Raw genomic sequence first — 23,042 nt, forward strand, 5'->3', positions numbered from 1 at the left:
TCCATGAATGTTTAACCAGCCCAGAGCCAGGTAGCTCATTACTGCCTCGTTACCTACATTACAGGGACGCCAGGCAGGAAGCAGCAGTGCCACACTCCTCCTCATCCTCTTCCTCCTCTCCAGCCGCTCTGCCACAAGTCTGGATAACGGGCCTGCTACGACCCAGTATTTGAATCAGGGGCCGATGCAAACCTGAGCAGCAGAGGAGGCAAGGAGGCAGTAGATTCTTGGTGAAGTACCTGCTGATTTAGAGAGGCTCCACTATGGAAGAACTCTACGGCTACTAACACAGCCATCACAGGGCGTGTTTGTCTGAGTTGTCCACCTGGAGGATTGAAGCTCAAAGTTATTTGGATTTCTCAGGTTCATCACACAAGACGGATTCAAACATGACACACATGGCTTTGGAAGTAAAGGAGGTAATTACATGAAGATGGCTTTTGTATCTTGCTTGCAATTCTGTTGTACTTTAAGATGATTTTAAGCATCTCAGGTCATATTTTCCTTCTTGTTGAATACAAGAAAATACAGGTATTACCTCTGTGAGGATGTCCCAATAAGTAAAATGTTAAAATTCAAATGAAGTAATGGCTTTAAAGCTGCACTTCTCAATATGTTCATTAATCAAATAACTATCTGTAACTAAAATAGCAAAAACAGTGAATATTTGATGTTAGGTTACGTAAAACACGACTCCAAAATAAATGCTAATGTTGCCCTGTATTTGCTGGAGGAAATAGAGCACATAATATGTGAATGTTGTGCGTTCAGTTTGTTTCACTGACCCAGAGTGGCCGAAAAAAAGAAGAATGCTGCTTTCAATAAAAGCTAACCATATTTTACTACTTTATGTTCATCAATTCAGCGTCGCAAAAATAGCCAAACAGGGTTCATAGCATGTGACTGTAAGCTTGTGTGAAACAGTAGCAACAGAGGAGGTACTGGACCTGACCGGTGTGATGGAGGCCTGTGACGGTCAGGTTTCTCTAGACACCTGGAGCCCCCTAAATGTGTGTTGCCCTGGGTGATGTGTGGTGTCCGTCAATGGCCCACGAGGAGCGCTATCTCTTTCAGGAGCCTAACGGCCACTTTGCGGCTGCGTAACAGGATCCTGCACCATACTGCATAGACAGGGACAATGGAGCGCCCTCTCAGGTGATGGTCTCCGGGTCAGATAGACTTTCCTGTTCCGCTGAAGCCTGACATCAACATTTGATGTTTATTGTAGTTATTCACATTGGATTTTTTGTGTGTGTTACCTTATCTATGCAATCTCTGTTTATATCTTAAAGTCTTGAGCACTGCCCATTTTACATCTGATGTCAATGTATAGCCAAGAAAAGCCACATCTCATCTTGTTGCTCTTTCCTTCAGCAAAACTGCTAAATCTCTTCCAGTTTAGTGTTGTTTTACCATCTGCTGTTTGTTCAGCAAAGGTCACGTTTCCTTGGAATGGCAGAAAATCTCTGCCCTGCACTTTGTGCCCGGCCAACAGCCTGCACACACAGACACCCACAGACTGCCAACAACAGGGCAGAGTGTCTGAGAGCGAGCTAGCGGGCTTGCGGCTTTACCACTTTTGTTTACTTTTTGCATTTGATGTGAGACATGTAGAGCCTTGATAACAACACCAAATTAATCAACGAACACTTGGCGTGTCAGAAGGCTTTCTTCAGGTGTGATTTACAGACACATGGTGAAATGTTTTTGGTGAGACTATCTCTGTGATAAATTAGAACAAGCATTTGGTCCCTAGCTTTATAGGTACTGCTGTTATTTATTTTAGGTCATACCTTACGCCTCTATTGTTAAAGGTGCGTTAGTTATTTAGAAGCATATTTCAAAATACCTTAATTTCTCATATTACAGTGCTGCTACCAATTGTTTGACTTTTCTCTTATGTTGTGTAAATCCAAAAGCAGACTAATCCGTATTGTGTTCTGGCCAATGAGGGTAATTTATGTGCTGAATTTACAGCTTTATGTTGCATTAATTGCTATGTAAAATATACAAATAATATTAAATGTTGATAAATATATGGAGTGGCAACATTCATGTAGAACAATTACAGTACATTCTCGAAATAAAGTAGTTGTCCTATAAAAATATTTGTTCTTTTTGCCTGGTTTCCCTTCTTGAAGCCTATAATCTTAACATGTTTTTTTAAGATCATGGAGTCTTTTGAATTGATTTGCAAGATCACAGCCTTTCCCAAATAATCTACCCTTCTACTCTACGTGATTTAGATTTGAAATCCCCATTCATTGAAAAGTTACACACATTTAACGGTCATGAGGTAACATCTCCAATTAACTTATTTATGTTCACGCACGCACGCACACACGCACACACACACACACACACACACACACACACACACACACACACACACACACACACACACACACACACACATTTCAAATTAGATTTGCTTCCTATGTTGTGACCTCACTACATTATTGATGGTTTCCTATTGAGGGAAGTGGAGACTGTTATCTTTCAGTGTTTCCTGTCATACTACTGTCCTTTCCCTCAATAAAACCAGATGTTCAGTTCAGAATAGTTACAGATGCACACTCACATACATATCAGGGACCTAAAGGGTAAGTAAAAAAGTAACTTTTTCAACTTTTTCCTGCAAAACGTAGTTGAACATTTTGATGCTCACGTGTGGTTTTTCGGGAAATGATGAATTGTGACACTTTGCTGTGAATTTCTGCTGGGTCAGTAGAGCATCTGCCTGTTTTACTGGAGAATGATCTGTGAGTGTCAGTTACTCCGGTGACAGGTCAACTTGGCAGTGATGAGAGCCAAACTACTGAGGCGTAATACCGGGTGGCTCTTTCATGGCACCGTAATTAAAGTGCATTGAGTTGGCTGATTATTTTACCTGGCACTTCTTCAGTTGAGTATCTTTAAGTGGCAGATCATTTCCTGTGTTTATACATATTAAATTGACTGTAATTACTTCTAGATTCCACTCTATTAAGTATTTATTGGTGTCAGATATTGTTTCATCTTGTATTAAACCGTGGACTATGTGACGCTTCTGGTAGGTATTGCTTGTTTGTTCGGTTCTCCTGAACAAAACTGATGGCTTTTTAGAGAGCAAGGAAGCAGATTAGATAGTGATGGCAGAATTTAGATTGGTCACGTGAATGAAGGATGCAGCCAAGGCCACTAATGGCTCTGACTGGAAGTCACAGATACAGTATAGGGACAAACGGAAAACAGAAAAATACATCCCAGATCATCCATGATTGTGAGCATGTGTTCTTGAGTGGTGACAAACTGAACAAAAACAGATAACGTTTGGGGAAAACAGGACACACAGGAAAAGGATGGGATGTATAGGCCTGGTCTTGAATGAGAACTGGGCCAAAAATAACATCATATCTGGAGCTTTAAAAAAAAGAGAGAACTACATTGTGTTATCAAGGTCTCATGAAGTGAAAAATACAGTTTTGACATTTCACTTTGTTGTATTGCAATACCTTGTTTCCTTGACACGGATGTGTTCCTGCTCGGGTGCAGAGCCTGGAGGAGCGCTGTAACCAGATGCTGAGGAACATGGAGGCCTCCCTGACAGCCCGGGATCGCGTGGGCATCCAGGATTTTGTTCTGCTGGACGCCTACACAAGCGAGAGTGCCTTCCTGGACAACCTGAGGAAACGCTTCCATGAGAATCTCATTTACGTGAGTCTTCCTGTGTGGTGTAATGTTGTATAACCCGACTTGTTCTGTTACTCTAATTAAACTTCACGCCCTCGACCTTCAACCCAACGAGGTCCTAATGCTGCTTCTGCTGAATAAGGTACCTTGTGTTGCTGAAGCAGCAGCTCCTGTTCTTTCCATTTGCACAGTGAGCAATCTAAAAGTCACCGGTGTCCATGAGGTCATAACAAGTGATTAACCAAACGTATTGCTTTTGATAAGAGGAACAGAATTACTTATCAGCAGAGTGATACATACACACCACACTGCTGGAAGCTTTCCTTTAACGTCATTTATTGCTTGAGAAAAACAATGTCCTGTATTATTAAATGTGCAAGAGTTGCAGAACATGACTTCCTCTCGTCGTCTTTCCCTGCAGACCTACGTTGGAACTCTCTTGGTGACGGTCAACCCATATAAAGAGTTCGATATCTACAGCAAGAAGCAAATGGATACCTACATGGGTGTGAACTTCTTTGAGCTGCCACCACATATGTAAGATTGTTTAAATGTTGTATTTATGTATGTTGTGTATTAGCATACAGTGAGATGGATGGATTGTTATTTTATCCAGAAATACAAATAATATCAAGAAATGTATGTTTCCCAAAGCATGAAACCTACTGACTTTTCATCTAGTTCTATTATCAGGTTAAAATTATGATTTCACCAAAGCAAAACCTGAAAAACTACAGATAATCATATTCTTTGCTGTACTTTGTGTTTTAATGAGTGCTAATGAGCAAACTAAGATGTGAACATGATAAACCATTTACGAGCTAAAAATCAGCATTGTCATGTGCGAGATCTTGTGAGTTCGTTAGCATGCTGACATTAGCATTAAGCTAAAAGTACTGCTGTATCTAAGTACCACTTTCAATTGCATGAAACATTATCACATTAGAAGGAGAAGAAAGGATGTCAATGTGACACAAGAATGAATGAATTATAAATGCAAGGCGTCATGGTGCTCAAGCAGTTCAGGTGCCAACCATGAACCACAACGACCGCAGGCCTTTGTTGCAGGTCATGCTCAATCTCTCTCTCGCCTCATTTCCCTTCATCTTTCCACTGTCAGCTAGCTATCCAATAAAGGCATTGCAGCGATATGAAGTTAAGTTTTTGGCCTCTTGTGAAGGAAGAGAGAAATTTAATTTATAACTTAAATAGGAGTGTTGAACACTACATTGTGTTCAGCAATAAATCAAAAAAGTACTCTTTGCCGAGTCTGACTTCAGGGCTGACTTTGACCTATTACTGTACTTTCAGTTATGCACTGGCAGACAACGTCTTCCGCACCATGCTGTCCGAGTTCAACAACCACTTCATCCTGATCTCAGGGGAGAGTGGGGCCGGCAAGACCGAGGCCTCCAAGAAAATCCTGCAATTCTACGCCGTCAGCTGTCCAAACACCAAACTCCTGAACAACGTCCGTGACAGGCTGCTTCTCTCCAACCCAGTGCTTGAGGTCAGTGACATGGTTATGTGTACAAATGCCTAGGATTATTAGTATAACATGATTTTAAAGGCATTTAATGGCATTTTGGTTTACACCATCAAGGCTTTCGGAAACGCCAAAACCCTAAAGAATGACAACTCAAGCCGCTTTGGGAAATACATGGACATCCAGTTTGACCACCAGGTGGACTGAAATATTTTCACTACATTACAGTCCAAAATACAATGTCAGGATAATATAACACAGCAATGTAATGACCTAAAGGGTCACACCAAGGACTGACTAAGGGTTAATACTTAGCTTTTGCTCTCAGGGGGGTGCGGTTGGTGGCCACATCCTGAGTTACCTGCTGGAGAAGTCCCGTGTGGTCCACCAGAACCACGGAGAGAGAAACTTCCACATCTTCTATGAGCTGGTGGAGGGAGGAGAGGAAGAGCTGCTCCGCTGGCTCGGCCTGGAGAGAAACTGCCAGAAATATCGTTACCTGGTGCAGGTCAGTGGAAAAAAATAAACAAAACACTTCTTATATTGGGTGCAACAAAAACTTCTTAACTCAGACATTTTCTTCTTCAGGGTGATTGTGCCAAAGTTAGCTCTATCAATGATAAAAGTGACTGGAAGATGGTGCGGAGAGCCCTCTCTGTCATAAAGTTCAGTGAGAGTGACATTGAGGTGAGGCGTAACAGTAGATCTTTACAAACATGGACAAAGCTTTTTTTAAACTATGAACAATACATGTTGCTGCTGATTAATGAAGTATTTCTTTCTGGGTGTAAACGCAGCACTTGTTTGGAATAATTGCTAGTGTGCTCCATCTGGGAAATATCAAGTTTGAAGCGGATGCTCGAGGGTACGCCTCTCTCAACAACAACAACCAGGAGATGCACTGGGTGTCAAAGGTGAGCCCGACTCAAAAAACACTTTATACGTCTCCATGCAATGTTCTGATGGAGACCAGGAAGAGATTTGGTGCTACATGTTTTTGCTTGTATTTTCTGTGCAGTTGCTGGGGATTCCTAGTCAGGTGCTACAACAGGGCTTAACCCACAGGAAGATTGAAGCCAAAACAGAGGAGGTGACTTGACTTATATGATTTTTAAGTATAAAATATGTTTAACTTGCGTGTAGTAAATCATCTACATTATTCTGATGTTAAAGGTGTTTAGTCCCTTCTCTGTGGACCATGCAGTATATGCCAGGGACGCCCTCGCCAAAGCAATCTATGGCCGCACTTTTAACTGGCTGGTCAACAAGATCAATGAATCTTTAGTTAACAAGGTGAGAAAAAAAGCATTATTCTCTCTTTCTAATCTTGCCTAGCCAGACCTGTCTCATAAAGATCACATAAATGGGGAGTAAATTGGGGTAATGAGATTTTAGCAACCCCGAGGCAGCCATTTGATTGGTTGTGAGTCTGAAAACACCCAATTCCGGTAACAGCACATCTGCCAAATTTGACTTTGGGCAGATTTTTCCCCCTACAATGTAATTTGATTGGTTTAAAAACACCAACATATGAGGTTGAATTTCTCCTAAGAGGTCTGGCTTCACAAAATCATACATTTTCCATGTGTAAACCATCTGTAGGATTCCTCCAGGAAAACAGTAATTGGTCTGTTGGATATCTATGGTTTTGAGGTTTTCTACGTGAACAGGTGAGATCCCACACAAATGAGCTGATTCTGAAATGAAAAATACGATACTAACTTATACTTATTTTAGCTTTGAGCAGTTTTGCATCAACTACTGCAACGAGAAGCTGCAGCAGCTTTTCATCCAGCTGACCCTCAAGTCAGAGCAGGAGGAGTACGAGATGGAAGGGATTGAAGTAATAACGCTATTAATCCTTATATGTTATTGTCATTTGTGGCTCACAGTGCAGAAATAAAACTCACAGGAAAAACTGATTCTCAGCCACAAATGCTTTTTGTTTTTTCCACAGTGGGAACCAGTGCCATTTTTCAACAACAAGATAATCTGTGATCTCGTGGAGGAGAAACACAGAGGAATCATATCTTTATTGGTAAAGTTATTGCGTTATGCTCCTCCAAAAAACAAACATATAGTACGCCTTTATAAACTAAAACAGTATGCACTGCATTATTGATGCTTGTCCTCTCACATAGGACGAGGAATGTTTACGTCCTGGAGAGGCCACAGATCTCACCTTCCTAGAGAAGATGGAGGAAACGATTGGTGGTCACCCTCACTTTGTCACGTGAGCTCTACAGTTTCCTTTCAAGAAAAGTGCACATTGTCTTCGCATATTGAGACCAACACATTGCATGACCATAAATATCTTATTAAGCTCCACTAACTGTCCCCTTGCTGCAGACATAAACTTGCAGACCAAAAGACAAGGAAAACAATGGACAGAGGAGACTTTCGCCTCTTGCACTACGCTGGGGAGGTTACATACTGTGTTGTAGGTGAGAGACGTTATACCTCTGTACGTTGTCTGAGACAATGCCATTAAATGAACCGCGGCCTATTCCTTAAATGCCTATTACTTAAATGGCACTTACTTATAGCACTTTGTAGTTTGGTTTTCTTGAAGAAATTGTACTTTCTTGATTCTTGTTGTTCTGAGTTTGTACTTACAATAACTGCATTCAACCAATGCACGTATTGTAAGTCGCTTTGGATAAAAGCATCAGCTAAATGAAATGTAATTTTAATTCCTAAAATGTACAGCAGCACAAATAGAGAAGACTCATGAAGTCATGAACAAGTGCTCTCACAATTTTTGTGTGCCATTAAGTACATCACATTTTCATTTCTCAATATATGCAGTAAATCACTTTCAAATACTATTGTGTCATTTTGAAAAATTAGCATAAAAGTGACAATATTTCCCCCCACCATTACAATTTTTCTAATTAATAAAATGTAATTTAAACTTGACATGGCACAAGCTTAACGTTACCCATAACACAATGTCTCGAAATAACAAACGAGCCAAAGAAATAACATGGGATCCAACATGGGTCAAAACGAGTAGCCTAGCTTGAGATTGGTAAACATGTTATAACGAAGTGCTGTAAAAACCTTCAAGGACGATTAAACTACACAATATCATCAGATTCATAGAAAGTAAGTATTGTGCCACTGTTTAGTGTTTTTTTAATCAAGTTTACATCACTATTTAACAGAGCACTATTATGGATTCACCTCTGCTCAGCCTCGCTAGCTCACTGGATGTGGCAGGGTCAAAGGTCACACAACAAAAACAAAAATGACAAAATTAAAATTCCCCAAGAATATACATAAAGACAAATATATTCATGAAAAATTATGAACATGCATGAAAAAGGGATTTTTGGTGAAATGTATAGATTATTTTAATTGAATTTCTTCTGAATTAAACTTTACATTTTTAAAAGGAAGAATGTGTTGTTGCCAAAATAAATACTGTACTTTTTGCTATTTCAAAGTTTTGCTTTGTTCTTAAAACTTTCAGGATTCTTGGACAAAAACAATGATCTCTTGTATCGAAATGGGAAAGAGGTAATTTCATTTAATTTGAAAAGTATGAAACCAGGTGATACACGAATGCCTTAAAATATTTGTACTGAATCTACCGTATAACTTCTGATATCCTCTAGTCCTACAAACAACAATGCCAATATAGAACTGAACATAAACAAAAAAGTAAAGCACCCTAACATTACAGCATTATTTATGGTGTACACTGTTTTGTCTGACATGTTGGATGCTTATATAGTTTTCCTTTTCTCCTTTAGGTCATGCGACAGTCCAAGAACGCTATTATCAAACACTGTTTTCCTTCTTCTGAACCGGACAGCAAGAGGAGACCTGAAACTGTAAGGAACGATTCAGATGATGACGTTCAATGACTTGATTTCCACAACTACTATTAACAAACCATTGACACCTTTCCTGTGAGTCTCCAGGTGGCGACTCAGTTTAAGAGCAGCCTAGTGGGCTTGACTGAGATCCTAATGTCCAAAGAGCCCTGGTACGTCCGCTGCATTAAACCCAATGAAGCCAAGCAGCCAGGTGCGTCCCAAAAGTCCTCGACTTCTGAAAAGACCCTAGAGACCAAGCTGAGCTAATGCTTTTTACTGTATGATCAGCCTGCAGTCAGCCAGCAGATACAGTTAGTCAAGACATCGTTGACCCCTGAACTCTTTGATATCCCCTTCAGGACGCTTTGATGACGTGTTGGTGAGACATCAGGTGAAGTACCTGGGGCTGATGGAGCATCTGAGGGTCAGACGTGCTGGATTTGCTTACCGACGCAAATACGAGATATTTCTCCAGAGGTAACTAAGCACACTTTCACTAATTCATTGTTGTTGCTGTTATTCTTATCAAGTATAAAGCTGCGTGTGATTCTGGGGTCTTCTTCTGTGCTCAGGTATAAGGCTCTGTGTCCTGACACCTGGCCCAACTGGAAAGGTACGGCAGCAGAAGGCGTGCGGTGCCTCATCAAACATCTGGGCTACAAACCTGATGAGTACAAGATGGGCAGGTAGGCAATCGGTACTGTATAGAAGCCATGGACCGTCTATGAAGGGTTCACCTGGAAGAGAAACAGGAACTTCTCACCGATTGTCTTTTCCCCTCAAGGACAAAAATCTTCATCCGGCACCCTAGAACTCTGTTTGCAACAGAAGACACCTTCCAGGTCTGCAAACACAAGCTAGGTGAGATGTTGTTCTGTACATTTACTTGCAATTCTACATCAAGCGTCCTATTGCTCCTGAGGGTGGAACTGGAACTGTCATTGTTGCAGCGACAAGGATTCAGGCCAAGTACAAAGGCTACAGAGTGAAAGGAGACTACCTGAAACAGAAAGAGGCTGGTGAGTGTCAAAATGCACACTGAGGCATTAACTAAAAGCTCCAAAAGCTTTTAAAGATATTACTTGTTATTACTTTATCTTTTCTAAATAGCCACTAAGATTGAGACCTGCTGGAGAGGTCTGCTGGCCAGAAAGGAGCGTGACAAGAGGGCATGGGCTGTCAAGGTCATCAAGAAGTAAGTTCACACGACGACAAAGGAGATGATAATACAGTCTAATGAAGTCCATGTTAAGAAGTTACCTGTCTATTGATTTGTTCTAGATTCATTAAAGGTTTCATGACTAGAAATCAGCCGGCCTGCGTTGACAACAGTGAGTACCTGGCGTACGTGAGGCACAACTACCTCACACGTCTGAGGGACAACCTTCCCAAAACAGTCTTGGAAAAAGACTCTTGGCTCACCCCTCCACCGATAATGCAGGAGGTTGGTGATACATGTGTTTGCATCAGCTGTTTCTGGATATAAGGCTGCATGCATGAGGGCACAAGTTGGTGGTTTTTGGTAATGGCTGCATCCTGTAAAAGGTGTCAACCGTTTTTTCTAGTTGTCCCAGCTGTTGAAGAAGCTCTACATTCGTCTCATGGTGCGGAAGTACATCCGAGGAATAACTCCACAGAGGAAAGCACAGGTACGATCGTAGGTAGTAGGAACCGCAATGCACGCACTCACAACATATCCATTCTACATATAAAATAACTAAATTAAGAAAAGTGTTTGTGGGCAACACTTGAGTCCCAGACATATCCACTACAGGAAGTTACTGACTTACTTTTTTTTTTTTTTTTTGCTTTTCTTGTTTCCAGCTTCTGTTAAAAGCACAGACGAGCTACATGTTCAAAGGGAAGAAAGAAAACTACTCCTTCAGTGTTTGCAGACCTTTCATGGACACCAGAATTAGTAAGACTGCTGAGTTTTGTTCTTTTCATTGAGTGTACATACATAAATATAGAATTTAGCATTAATACTTTTAAGTAGAGCATACGTACAACATGATAATACTGAATAATTATGGTGGTCTGTGAAGACTGCTGATTCCAGCAGTACTAGAGTTTGGCTTTCATAATTTTGAATAAGTCTTTCCAGATGGTGAAGAATTAGCAACAGTACATTTTAATTTTCAAATTAAATAACAAAAACTGATTATGCAATCTGAGATACTTTGTGAGCCGGTAAATGGACTATTTTGCAGATTGATAAGCAAGTTATAATAGGATTACTGAGAAATTATCGTATTATTGTATTCAATTTGTGTGTGAAATCCTCCCTCATAGCTTGTCTTATTCTATTAAGATGGAGAAGACATAAGCGCCAAAGTGCTTCAGATGATACGACATGAGCACATCAAGGTAAACTAACATTGGAATTTACTTTGCATCTTTGTCCTTTTATCCACTCTGACCTTGTGTGTGTCTGTCTGTCCCACAGTACAGTGTACCGGTGGTGAAGTACGACAGGAACGGGTTCAGGCCTCGTCTCCGGCAGCTCATCTTCACCCAGGAAGCCGCCTACCTGGTGGAGGAGGCCAAGATCAAGCAGCGGATAGACTACATCTCTCTGAAAGGTAAAATGAGCATCATCATCTGAAGGGAGAGCTACACACATTAAAACTTGCTGATACATGCACGTTCATTTTTTTAATTATAGGTGTGTCAGTCAGCAACCTGAGTGACAACTTCCTGATCCTTCATGTTACATGTGACGACAACAAGAAAAAGGTAGATCTACCAACAGACCATATATTAAATATCTAAAACAACACTGATCTGATTCCAGTGTTTCATTAAAAAGCTGTATGTCTCAGAGAGACGGGGGTCATTCCTTTATGTGTCAGGAAACAACGGGCTTGACTTAAAAATTGCTCTCTTAACCTTATAAAACAAAATGCAACAAAGAAATACATTCCGGTAGATATACATTTACTAAAACCTTTGTATCAGAATTGGACCGATATCCGATATCAATATTGGTGCATCTCTGCCTCATACTCAAAACCACAACGGAGAACAAGATCATATATGAAAAGTTTCCTTTTGAATGTTTTTCTTCAAGGCTCAAATATTATAAAATCCCATAGTTGAAAAGACTGAAAGACTATTTGTTCTTTTAGGGGGATCTGGTCCTGCAGTGTGACTACCTGTTTGAGGGCCTGACTAAGCTGAGTCTTATTGCCAACAAGCAGACCTGTATCAAAGTGGTCCAGGGCAGGTAAAGAATCTGCATTTATGTCGTAATATCAATTAAGCAAAAATGATGGATGTGCCTAATTCAATGTGAAACTGTTGCTGTCGCTTGCAGTGTGCGGTTTGACATCCAGCCTGGCAGAGAGGGGTTTGTGGACTTCAAGAGTGGTCAGGAGTCAATGGTCTACAGGGCAAAGAATGGCCACTTGATGGTGGTGAGTGCGGACTTCATCAAAGCATCATGTTCGGACGACGTACAATTGCTATTTGTATCAACGACTGACAAAGGTCTTTACTTTCTTTATTAGGAATCTACCAGGACCAAGTCCAGATGATGCTGCAAGTGATTTGGGATGATGTTGCTGCGTATTTTAGTAACAGCCGTGTTTGTTCTGTAATCCTGCTCCTTGGTTGTTGCCAATTGTGTTTCATGTCAGCTGATTTTTACCTTAGCATCTTTATGACAATGTTATCCAATGATATGTATATGCAAACATTACACTGCCAATATCTCCGTAGAGCAGACAAAAAACTAAGAGTAGAGCCTAGCCAGAACACCATTGGGTCTGCTTGTTCCCAATGTCTGGAGTCAAACTGATCCCAGCTCAGATTAAGGAAATCAACCATTCTTAATATGAATGGAAGCGCTTGTAATCTTTTTTTATTTTTATTAAATGTATCTGAAATCCTGTGTAGATGATAACATTATAAACACGTGTTTGTAGCCATGAATGTTTCTAATATCTCACCCATGTTTTACTGTTACATTAAAAACCTGTTAAACCACAGACACTGCATGAAACATATTTATTGGGGGTTCATTATGGAATTACAGAGCAAAACCAGCACATTTTAAATGATACTTAACAATCTATACACAAGTATATTTTGCTGAGAAGACTCCTGAGGTAGCAGCTCCCCCTACTGGCCTACTGCTGGCCCTGCAGGTCCTCTCTGGGATCGTTGTCAGGCTGGATAATGAACCCTCTGAGGGAAATCAGCAAACTTCTTGTGATGAAGTCCTGTAAAGAATACAATTTCCATTTACCTTCTACTTTAAGGGGATGCCAAATGGGTGTTCATGAAACAAGTAAGTATGTGAGGCATCAAAGTGTAACTTGTTGTCTTCTAAATTATGATTTTTTTGTATCAGTGAGGGCAGCATTGGACTCTGCAGTAACTTAATCTGCAGCACACTCTGCTGGACAACACAAGTTAAAAGTCTGAATCTGTATCTGGACCTTGAGTCTGTAATAAAATGTTGATTGATTGACAACTCTCCTCATAAACTGTTCAGAATATATTTATTTTGTAATTCTACAGATCTACACAATGCCATTGTTTGGGTCCTTATGTGTTATATGTTGAGAGTATTTTACCACATTAGCATGCTACCTTCACGCTCATGACTTAAAAAAGCAGATCAACTTAACTGATTAGCTCTGTAATGAGAGGTTGTCAAAGGTAGTCATGGGAGGATATACAGTCATTAAAGGTAGTCATGGGAGGATATTGTCAGAATGACCACTGGTTAATGATTAAACAGATGCCTGGAAATGCCTGTGATGAAATGGGCCAGGGTTTAAAAAAACGCTGAGTATACACACCTGGGTCTGAATCGAAGAAGCAGCAGAAACCTCAGTCATGATGGAAAGATTCACAGCAGTAATATTTGTCCTTCTGGTTTCATGTATCTGCAGCATATCAGGTAAGTACACACTTCCAAACTGCTGCATACATAAACATGAACTGCTTTTTTCAATTTCAAAATAGAACTGGTGGCACACTCCAGACTTAAAATACTTTTTCCTTATTTTGAACAGGACAGACGTGTGAAGGAAGTTGTGGGAACAAATTGTACTCATGTTCATGCCACTCGACATGCACGTCTCTTAAGAACTGCTGTAAAGACTATAAAGAGTACTGTGTGGACGTCTTGCCGTATTCTGGGTCCATTTTGGGTGGGACGGATTTTATTGTCCTTGGTGTGAGTTTCAACAAGAGTTCAGTGATTCTATGCAGGTAAGACCTTTGTTTACATGCAAGTGTTCACATGTTTCTAAATCTTGATTATGGTAAGGAGAAATACAATGACAATAAGGGAAAAAAACTTTTTACACGGCTTTCAACCGCATCTCATGGTCTTCATCAGGTCTTCGGAGCAATATTCTAACAAAGAAATCAAAAACATTATGAGATGCAATTGAAAGCACTGAAAACAAAGCGTAGAGTGAACTTTCACGCTCAAGTACCACAGTCAAAGTATACACTTGAAGTACATGACAGAAACCTGCTGATCATTCTTTTATGACGGCAGGTACAACGGCAATATCAACACTGTGGGGTATGTGGATGAAAACAGTCGAGGCCATTGTATCTCTCCACTATTGTATGAAACAGGATGGGTTCCCTTGCACATCTCCTCGGATAATGGCTCTACATTCAGTAGAGTTGGAGCCTGGTTCTCAGGTACAATAACTGTCTGCATAGTATTTTGAGGAAGACCTCAAAACTCATCTTATATATTTGATAACACATAATTTTCCATTTGGTGTGACATTAATATATGATTTATTTGATTCAATTGTGTTGCTACACAGTGCATACTGGCAAGTTAGATGCTCAGTTTAAGGCAACTCTGGTCAACTCAACAAAATGGCAGTACTATGGTACACCTGATGTTGGAGGCTTCCTTGAGATGACATGGAATACGTCTTTGGTCAGAGCGGAGAGGGTCAACATAGAGCTCTGGGGATACAGGGAGACAGGTGAGGACGCTGTTTACACACTGCATTTAAACTTTTTAGATCACATGATTATTAATTCGTAAAACGCTGAATTCTGTATAATGTGTCTGTGTAGGGAAACCCTACACAGACACCTGGAAGGGTGAGTGGCTCTACCTGTACTCGCTTGCAAAGGATCAGCTCAACAATGGATCTTTTAGCTTTCTGCCCAAACCAGCAGAGAACGGCTTTTCAAGTTGGGAGCTGGGCTCTCTACGTATCAGCCCCAGCACCAACTCTGATGGCACATGGTATGTACAAACACTTCCTATAATATATAATACTACAATAACACATGTTATTGTCATCGTCGGCTCAACAATATTCGTCATGCGTTTCATTTAGGAATGTACAAGCAGCGTGGACGGAGGACCACGCTCTGGCCTGGCATCTGGAGGAAAGGTTCAGGCAGAACTCAACAGTTTGGGCCCTGGAGAAATGTCTAGCATGGGACCAGCTGGAAAATCAGCTGCCCAACTTCCTCAGTGAGGTCATAGACTGTCCCTGCACTCTGGCTCAAGCCAGAGCCGACACTGGGAGGTTTCATGTAAGTGTAGGAAAAGTGTAATGGTTATCTGAACGCCGTTATACGTCATACGTCTCAGAGGAACTGAAAATTACATCATCACAGTAAAATAATATCCTGTGTGGTAGATTTAGGTTAATAATTGATGTGTTTGTGGGGATCGTCAGTGGACCCTTTAACCTATACACTTGCTTATCAGCTTAAAGTTCATGAGAGGTCTCCTTTAGTTGTTGTATTCACAATTATAGATTCACTCTTATCTTAAAAATGTACAGTTAGGGTTCGGTAATGCCAATATCAGGCGAGTGACAAATGGGATGATAAAACTACACATGTACCGCTCATGACTGATTATATATGATATACTATTATGCCTCTGACAGGCAGGACATACATGAACACAGTGAAACACTGCCTGGTCAGCACAGACGTATCTCTCTCTCCTCAGACTGACTACGGCTGTGATATAGAGAAGGGGAGCGTGTGCACCTACCACCCTGGGTGTGTTCACTGTGTGAGGGCGATACAAGCCAGGTGAGTCATTCACTCACAACTGGCAGGTGTCAACATTATCTTCTAATGTCACAAATGCATTTACAATGATTCTGAAACACACAGTTGTTATATGATGGTTTTATAGCACAACTTTATGTTGTAACTTGATTTACTCTGTAGTATATATGGTAACATGTTCAGCTGTTACCTTATACGGCATATTGTAAGCAAGCATTTTGCGGGGGGAAATCATTTTGACAACTGTGATAATCTTTGCCAAACATGTAAAGTTTAGGTTTCAGGCACAGAAAAGCAAACAGAACAGGTTTGAATTTGTGTGAATTCTTAAACTGCACTTTGTAGCCTTCTGGCTGCCTATTTATTTTGTATACTTTTATCTATAACATCAAAGATATGACCATGAGTCCTCAACCTAAAAGTAAGCATCAGTAAATACCTGCCTCCGCCCTCTTTATGAACGCTTGAATTATGACACCTGGAATAGTAAAACTGTTGGCCATTATGTGAAGGCTACTGATTAATGAAGCTCTTGTTGAGACCAAAAAGTACCTTTACTATTGTACATTTATACTTAAATGATATCACAGCAACTCTGAAAGTAAGTACATCATTATAACCATCTATTGCGTAATAGAATACTAGCAGGTGCACTGCTAATTATCATATTAATTGTACTACTATACTGACATGTATTTAGTATAACAAACTGATGTGTGCAACTGTCCTAACATAATCTATATGAAAACTACTAAGTGATAACATTTAAAAATACTTTTCTTGCCACTGATACTTAAAAATGAATTAATATGTACTCATGCCACAGCAATGTAGGTCAGTCCACCAGGCGGAAATATATATTTAAAACAAATTGATAGATTACTATGACATGTGGTACAAATCTGTGTTGTAATTTTCATGTTTTCCTTTTGAAAAAATACCTGCAAAACTAATGACATTAGTCTCTGCTGTATGTTATTTTAATGATAATTTAGTGACTAAATTAAGCAGAGTTCACTCTTTTAGTTGACAATCTTTTGGGATGTGTATCAACAGTCCTACATATGCAGCGGGACAGCAGTGTTGCTATGACAGCGCTGGCGATCAGGTGCTGACAGGAGACTCGATCGGGGGAAGCACCCCAGACCGAGCACACGACTGGGGCTCACCCCCGTTTCAGAAACCCCCTCGAGTCCCAGGACAGTCCCACTGGGTCTACGACGTCCTCAGCTTCTACTACTGCTGCCTGTGGTCCGACAACTGCCACTTCTACTTCAAGCACCGGCCCTCCAGCGGCTGCAGGCGCTACCTGCCACCCAGCTCAGGTGAGTAAACCCTTAAGAATGTATTATGGTTTATGTGTTTTAATGAGATTATTGTTTAATGTGAAGTCTTCTCTGTTCGTAATGACAGCTGTGGTGTTCGGAGATCCACACTTTATAACTTTTGATGGTGTCAGCTACTCTTTCAATGGCAACGGGGAGTACACTTTGATGACCTCGGCAAAGAAACTGCTGACAATCCAAGGCAGGACAGAGCCTGTGAATGGTGAGTTACTCAATGCACAGAGCTTTTGAACCTTTCTATCTTTCTCTTACACACTAATATTTGTTGATCTGATTCTCTGACCAGCCACGATAAAAGCTACAAAGTTGACGTCTGTAGCCATGAAAGAAACATCCTCTGACGTTATTGAGGTGCGACTGGTCAGCGGTCACACTGGCCTTGAAGTACTGCAGAATCAAAAAACCCTCTCCTTCTCTGAGCAGAGCTGGATGGACCTGCATGGTGAGACCCAGATTCACCTTTCTGCTTTCTATTGAAATCTTATATACAAAAAAAAGTATTCCCTTTGTTTATTCTATTTGACACAGTCTTCAAATTTGTGACAAGAATGACCTCAAACTTGTCCAACTACAACAGTAAAATGCTGCTTACAAATGCACTGTTCCAACTTTGGCAAAAAACAATGTTTTGTCTTACTCAGACCCACATAGTAAAAAGCTTATTGTCAAAACACGCTTGTTAAAATACAAGAACTGCCTTTAGTCTGACCAAAGTTCTTGGGCTCTAGGTGTATTTGTGTTTTCTCCGGCCTCGACAAATGTGACCGTGATGTTCCCGAGTGGAGCCGGGGTGGAGGTGCGACTGAGAGAGGGAACCATGACCACCACCGTGCTCCTGCCAGAGGAGTTCAAAGACTCCACTCTCGGGCTGCTGGGGAAGATGAACGGGGACGCCGGAGACGACCTCGCCCTCAGCAACGGGGAACTCGTGAGGAACCTCACCAACCCAGAGGAGCTGTTCAGCTTCGGGGCGAGCTGTAAGCAATGATATATATATATATATATATATATATATATATATATATATATATATATATATATATATATATATATATATAATAAATACAACAAAACCTAAAAAAAAAAAAAATAGGTATAAAGTTTGATAAGGAATTACATTCAGGGTGTATTCAAAGTTAAAAGTTAAAGTCCTTCCTCCAAACCATTTCTATGTCACACTGCTTCCTCTTTTGGGTCATGTACCCTTCGTGTTACCCTTTCGTGTTAGGAAAACACACTTCTCTTTTTGTGTATTCGTGCATAGATCAGGCATTTGCATTCCAGGAAACCACTCATTTTATGAAACATCAGCAGATAATCTTGCAAAGGTTCTACTTACATTTAAATTGTTTGAATGTTAAGTGTTTATCTTTCTTTTTGTCTTCCAGGGGCCGTCTCCAACCAGTCTGCCTTGTTCACATATGATTCCGAATATCTTTTGAACACATATTATTATGCTCCCAGACATGACCATAGTTTTATTCCAGTGTTTTCTGTCCCTGAGAGTCCAGATGATCCATTAGCCAATCAGGCATTTGAGATATGCACCGGAGAGGGCGCTCAGTACTGTAGGTATGAGAAGAAAACCTTTATCTATCTTACTCATAATAAGAATTAACTCATTAAATACTAGTGTTTTTATGAAACACATACGTATTTAGCTAGTTCTTTTAAAAGGGCACTGCGCCTATTATATGCAGTACATGAAGTTTAGTTAAGGACCAATCAGCTTGGTAAAACAATTACATCATGTCTTCTGTGGTTCTGAAGGGAGCTTTCTAAAAAAACGTATTATAACTCTCATGATGTCACAGTGATGTATTCAGGGTTATCTTGGCTACCGGTTTAAAATAACCTGGCAATGACCAGGCGAGGAGATCTCACAAAAGACCAGTTGCATTGTGGAAAATGTGGGAAACTGTGCTTTTAGATTTAGACCCACAGGGCCTAAAAGAAATGAGATCTTGACTTCTCAGAGAAGTCATTCTTATTTAAAGCAACTCCTTTTCTGATCAGTACTTCTGTCCCGTAGGTATGATATCCTGGTAGGTCGTAGTCTAAGAATGGGGAATGCAACCAAAGTGTCTTTCCAGAGTCACATGTCTCTTGTGGAGGATCTAAAGCAAGGTGAGAGCATAAAAACACATGATGACATTTGTTTTATGAAGTACATTTACTCACTTTGTTTGATATTGCTGTACTGTGCAGTGATATCCTGTGGACGGCTTCCACCACCAAATAATGGGAAGAAGGAGGGAACCTTCTATTTACAAGGAGCTAAGGTGCAGCTTTCCTGCAACGACGGCTACACTCTCAAAGGATCTGCAGAGCGAATATGTCAGGAGAACGGCCAGTGGTCTGGAGAAAACACACACTGCGAGGCTCCCAGTATGAATAAATAATGAAACCCGTCCTGTCCAATGATTCTGATCTTCACAAATCAACAGTGGCAAATCAGATGTGTGAGTGTCTGTATTTTAGCATGTATGCATGTGTGTGTGTGTGTGTGTGTGTGTCATTGTGTGTCATTGTGTGCATCATTTGATCCATCAAATCAACAAAATATGAAATCCCTCTCATGACCTTTTTACACAAAGATTTATTAGTGAGAATAACTTATAAACATTGACCCACTCTTATAATAATGCACGCAACAAATTAAAGATATATAGAATTTAGCAATGGCCCATTCCGTAACCAAAACATAGACCTATCTTTAAACAATTATTTAGAAATACACCTTCCTTCTGTGTCCCTTCGCTGTGGACCCTGTGTGAATATTGAGCTGGAAAGTGTTACGTGGCTTCTTTCTGACTAAATTTGATTGTAAATCTAGATTTTGATAGCAGCTTCACAGAAAAACGGAGGAAAGCTGTTGGATGTACTTTTTTTTGCATTTGATGGCACTTTCTGTGTATTGTCATTGACTTGTTTGGGGGTCCTTCACTACTTCTTGTGGATTCCTGGAAAAGTCTTCAACCCTCAAGTGACTGATTATACCCACCATCCTTCTCGTAGATCAGTCCGGACCAAAATGGTCAACGACCGACCAACAGCACTTAAGCCTCCAGTGTGACTATAAATACCAAACATAGTTTAAGCTACCTGCAGGGAGGCAGTATATTATAACATAATCACAAATTAAAATGAGGAACTTTTTTCCTGCATGGTTCCTCTCTATTGAAACCAATACATGCGATCACAGGCTAAATATAGGTCAAAATCAATACAGTCCTTTATTGAAAGTAATCCAATCATAAAAAGTGTTCATCTTCAGCGGCAGCAACAACACAATACACTTTCTATATAAGACAGAAGTACACTACTTCTCCAATGTGTGCCACTAAATTGGACAAGAAAAACAAACCCTAGTTAATATACAAACATGAACACCTTTAAGATGAGTGTGTAAGCAGAGCCATGAAACATTCTGGTCGGTTGGGAGCTTTGTTGCATCTCTCTTCCTGTCTGAATCTATGCAGTTAACGATCTAGTTTAGGCTAAAAAAACAACAGGCTAATGTTAATACTTATTGCGCTTGAGCCTCTGGTTAAAAACAACAACATCTTTGTCATCTTCCAGGTAACGTCGCAGGAATTGTGGCCGGTTCAGTCATTGGAGCGTTGGCATTGATCGTAATTATAACAACCCTCGTACTTCATTCTAGGAAACAGAAAAGGTACAGTATCTTCAGTAGATGTATCATCAATCTGCAACACAACATTTCTAAAATACATTATCCTCACAATACTTGAGTCTTCACTGATTTTAATCATGTGGGTTTTTTATTTCAGAAAAGCGGCACAGTCAGGAGAATTTCAGACAAGTGAGGCCTTCTAACCACGATTGTTCATCTACTGAAAAATGTCTAACTTAGGAATGCATGCATGCTTCCATTGGATAAAGACACACATAACACAAAAGAGATAGCCTACCCTCCTAATCCTAGCCATGTTCCAGATTAATATATATTATGAGGTTGAGCAAAGGTCACTGCACAGTTAAAGAGTAACTACACACGACATCTTTTACTTCTTCCAGGTGTTATTGCACTGATATTTATAGACCGGCATTTTAACCAGCATTGCACTTTTGACCACATCCACCATAAACGCAAAGCATTCTGGGCTATAAAACTACAGGTGTATTATAGAGGCTACATAATGTAGCCTTGTTCAGCTCTTCAGATCACTTGTATATTTAGGCCAACAAGACAAACTATGAGATTAAATCAATTCTGTGTTGGACAATAAAGTTGTTTATATACAGTGATTCTGTGGCTTCAATTAGACTTAATGTGAATTATGATTTTCTTCTTTTACTATGTATTCTGCTAAACTACAGACAGAACACAACGGGCTTCATGCATGAAACAATATTCCATTGATTTTTGTTTATATCCACGAGCTCGTCTTAGGTAAGAAAGACATTGTAAAGTGTTCGAGAACATTCTTACCAAGATAAGAAAATAAACATATTGGTTTCATAGTCCACAAATTGTGACCAAAAAAGTTTTAAATGTGTCAAACATAAAAAAAAAATGAATATCATAATCAAATTTAGACTGTTATAGGTTTGCGAGTAATAATAATAATTTGATTATTACATTTGTGGTCTAAATAAATAATATTGGTCCATTAATCCAAATTAGGACTATAAAAACCCTTGGATGATATTTATTAGCTGACTGTGCATATTGCTCTGAGAGGATTTTAGATTTTCCTGTAACATCAATACTGACACTCTGGAAAATCACATCTTTGTTGGAACATATGGAGTTGAATTCTCTTTTTCCTCTGTATGTTGCAGATTACAATTTGACTTACAAAGTATAACAAATAAAATATAACACATTATTATTTATCAAACTCCAGAATTATACTAGAAAGCTCCACGATTTGCAAAACTCTTGGGAGAGTTTCTTGATAAACACATTTAGAGATTCCTTGCTTTAGTTTATATGTTTATATGTTGCTCACAATGGTTTTCTGCCGGTGGGATCACACCAGGGGTTATGTATTTACGTACTCCCGCTACTTTGTGACACTATTTCTATGTATGATCATTATTGACGTTAGTACAGAGTGCAGATGGAAGGCAACAGATATTACCTCATTAATAAATACCATTCCTCTCTGATGGCAAATTGCTTGATTTATTCCAGTGAAGCTCAGTTCATTATTTACATAACACAACACACATGAGGACTTAGCTCTAGATGCAAAATGCCTCACCACCACTCGACTGCGTCAATCCTCAGTCCTTCACTTTGTCCTGAATGTAAACACAATTTTAGCAATTTTGCCCTCCATACTCATCACATGATTATGTTTGTTCCGGCTTGAGTTTTTTTCCTTAAATCTTGTGTTGACAAAGTGGAAGTAACCCAGTTGTTTACCGTGCGACTCTGCTTGTACGTGCTGTTCCCTCACATAACACAAGGCTGTGACTTCTATGGACAAAGAGCACCAGTATGTGACAAGACTGCAGAGGCCACGGCTGAATAAACTGCCTGCTTGCTGCTTCCAGAGTCATTCGCCAACAACTTGCCACAGATACTCCAGAGATATAAATAAAGAATAGTTAGCATTATCCTCTCCAGGTCCCGAGGCAACGGAGGAGTAACACCCCAGCTCATGACATACCGAGGCATTCTCATCGCTTAGATCACCCCTGATGCTGGACACG

At 40.1% G+C, this 23,042-nt stretch overlaps 2 protein-coding genes across 2 annotated transcripts; both read left to right on the top strand.

The window, feature by feature from the left end:
* Positions 1-389: 389 nt before the first annotated feature.
* Positions 390-12,518, top strand: myo1hb (myosin IHb; the record flags this gene model as incomplete). The annotated part of the gene is made up of 32 exons (XM_079235341.1): positions 390-419; positions 3,535-3,696; positions 4,094-4,209; positions 4,984-5,182; positions 5,276-5,356; positions 5,487-5,666; positions 5,747-5,845; positions 5,956-6,072; positions 6,177-6,248; positions 6,332-6,451; positions 6,761-6,828; positions 6,896-7,001; positions 7,116-7,196; positions 7,300-7,391; positions 7,508-7,602; positions 8,634-8,680; positions 8,917-8,997; positions 9,088-9,193; positions 9,342-9,459; positions 9,555-9,668; positions 9,767-9,843; positions 9,933-10,001; positions 10,093-10,177; positions 10,264-10,426; positions 10,548-10,631; positions 10,807-10,900; positions 11,294-11,349; positions 11,429-11,564; positions 11,648-11,718; positions 12,111-12,208; positions 12,299-12,398; positions 12,492-12,518. 32 exons carry the CDS (start codon positions 390-392, stop codon positions 12,516-12,518), a joined length of 3,144 nt encoding a protein of 1,047 aa, XP_079091467.1.
* Positions 12,519-13,827: 1,309 nt separating this feature from the next.
* LOC306751401 (sushi domain-containing protein 2-like) lies at positions 13,828-21,194 on the top strand (the record flags this gene model as incomplete). The annotated part of the gene is made up of 16 exons (XM_079234967.1): positions 13,828-13,891; positions 14,007-14,205; positions 14,501-14,652; positions 14,784-14,951; positions 15,046-15,220; positions 15,315-15,516; positions 15,944-16,029; positions 17,065-17,333; positions 17,422-17,556; positions 17,641-17,796; positions 18,083-18,331; positions 18,743-18,926; positions 19,387-19,481; positions 19,563-19,742; positions 20,937-21,033; positions 21,149-21,194. The coding sequence occupies 16 exons, from the start codon at positions 13,828-13,830 to the stop codon at positions 21,192-21,194; spliced, it is 2,457 nt and encodes an 818-aa protein (XP_079091093.1).
* Positions 21,195-23,042: the final 1,848 nt, after the last annotated feature.

The sequence above is a fragment of the Taurulus bubalis genome (genome assembly GCF_910589615.1).
Source record: "Taurulus bubalis genome assembly, chromosome: 19".
Classification (NCBI taxonomy): Eukaryota; Metazoa; Chordata; class Actinopteri; order Perciformes; family Cottidae; genus Taurulus; species Taurulus bubalis.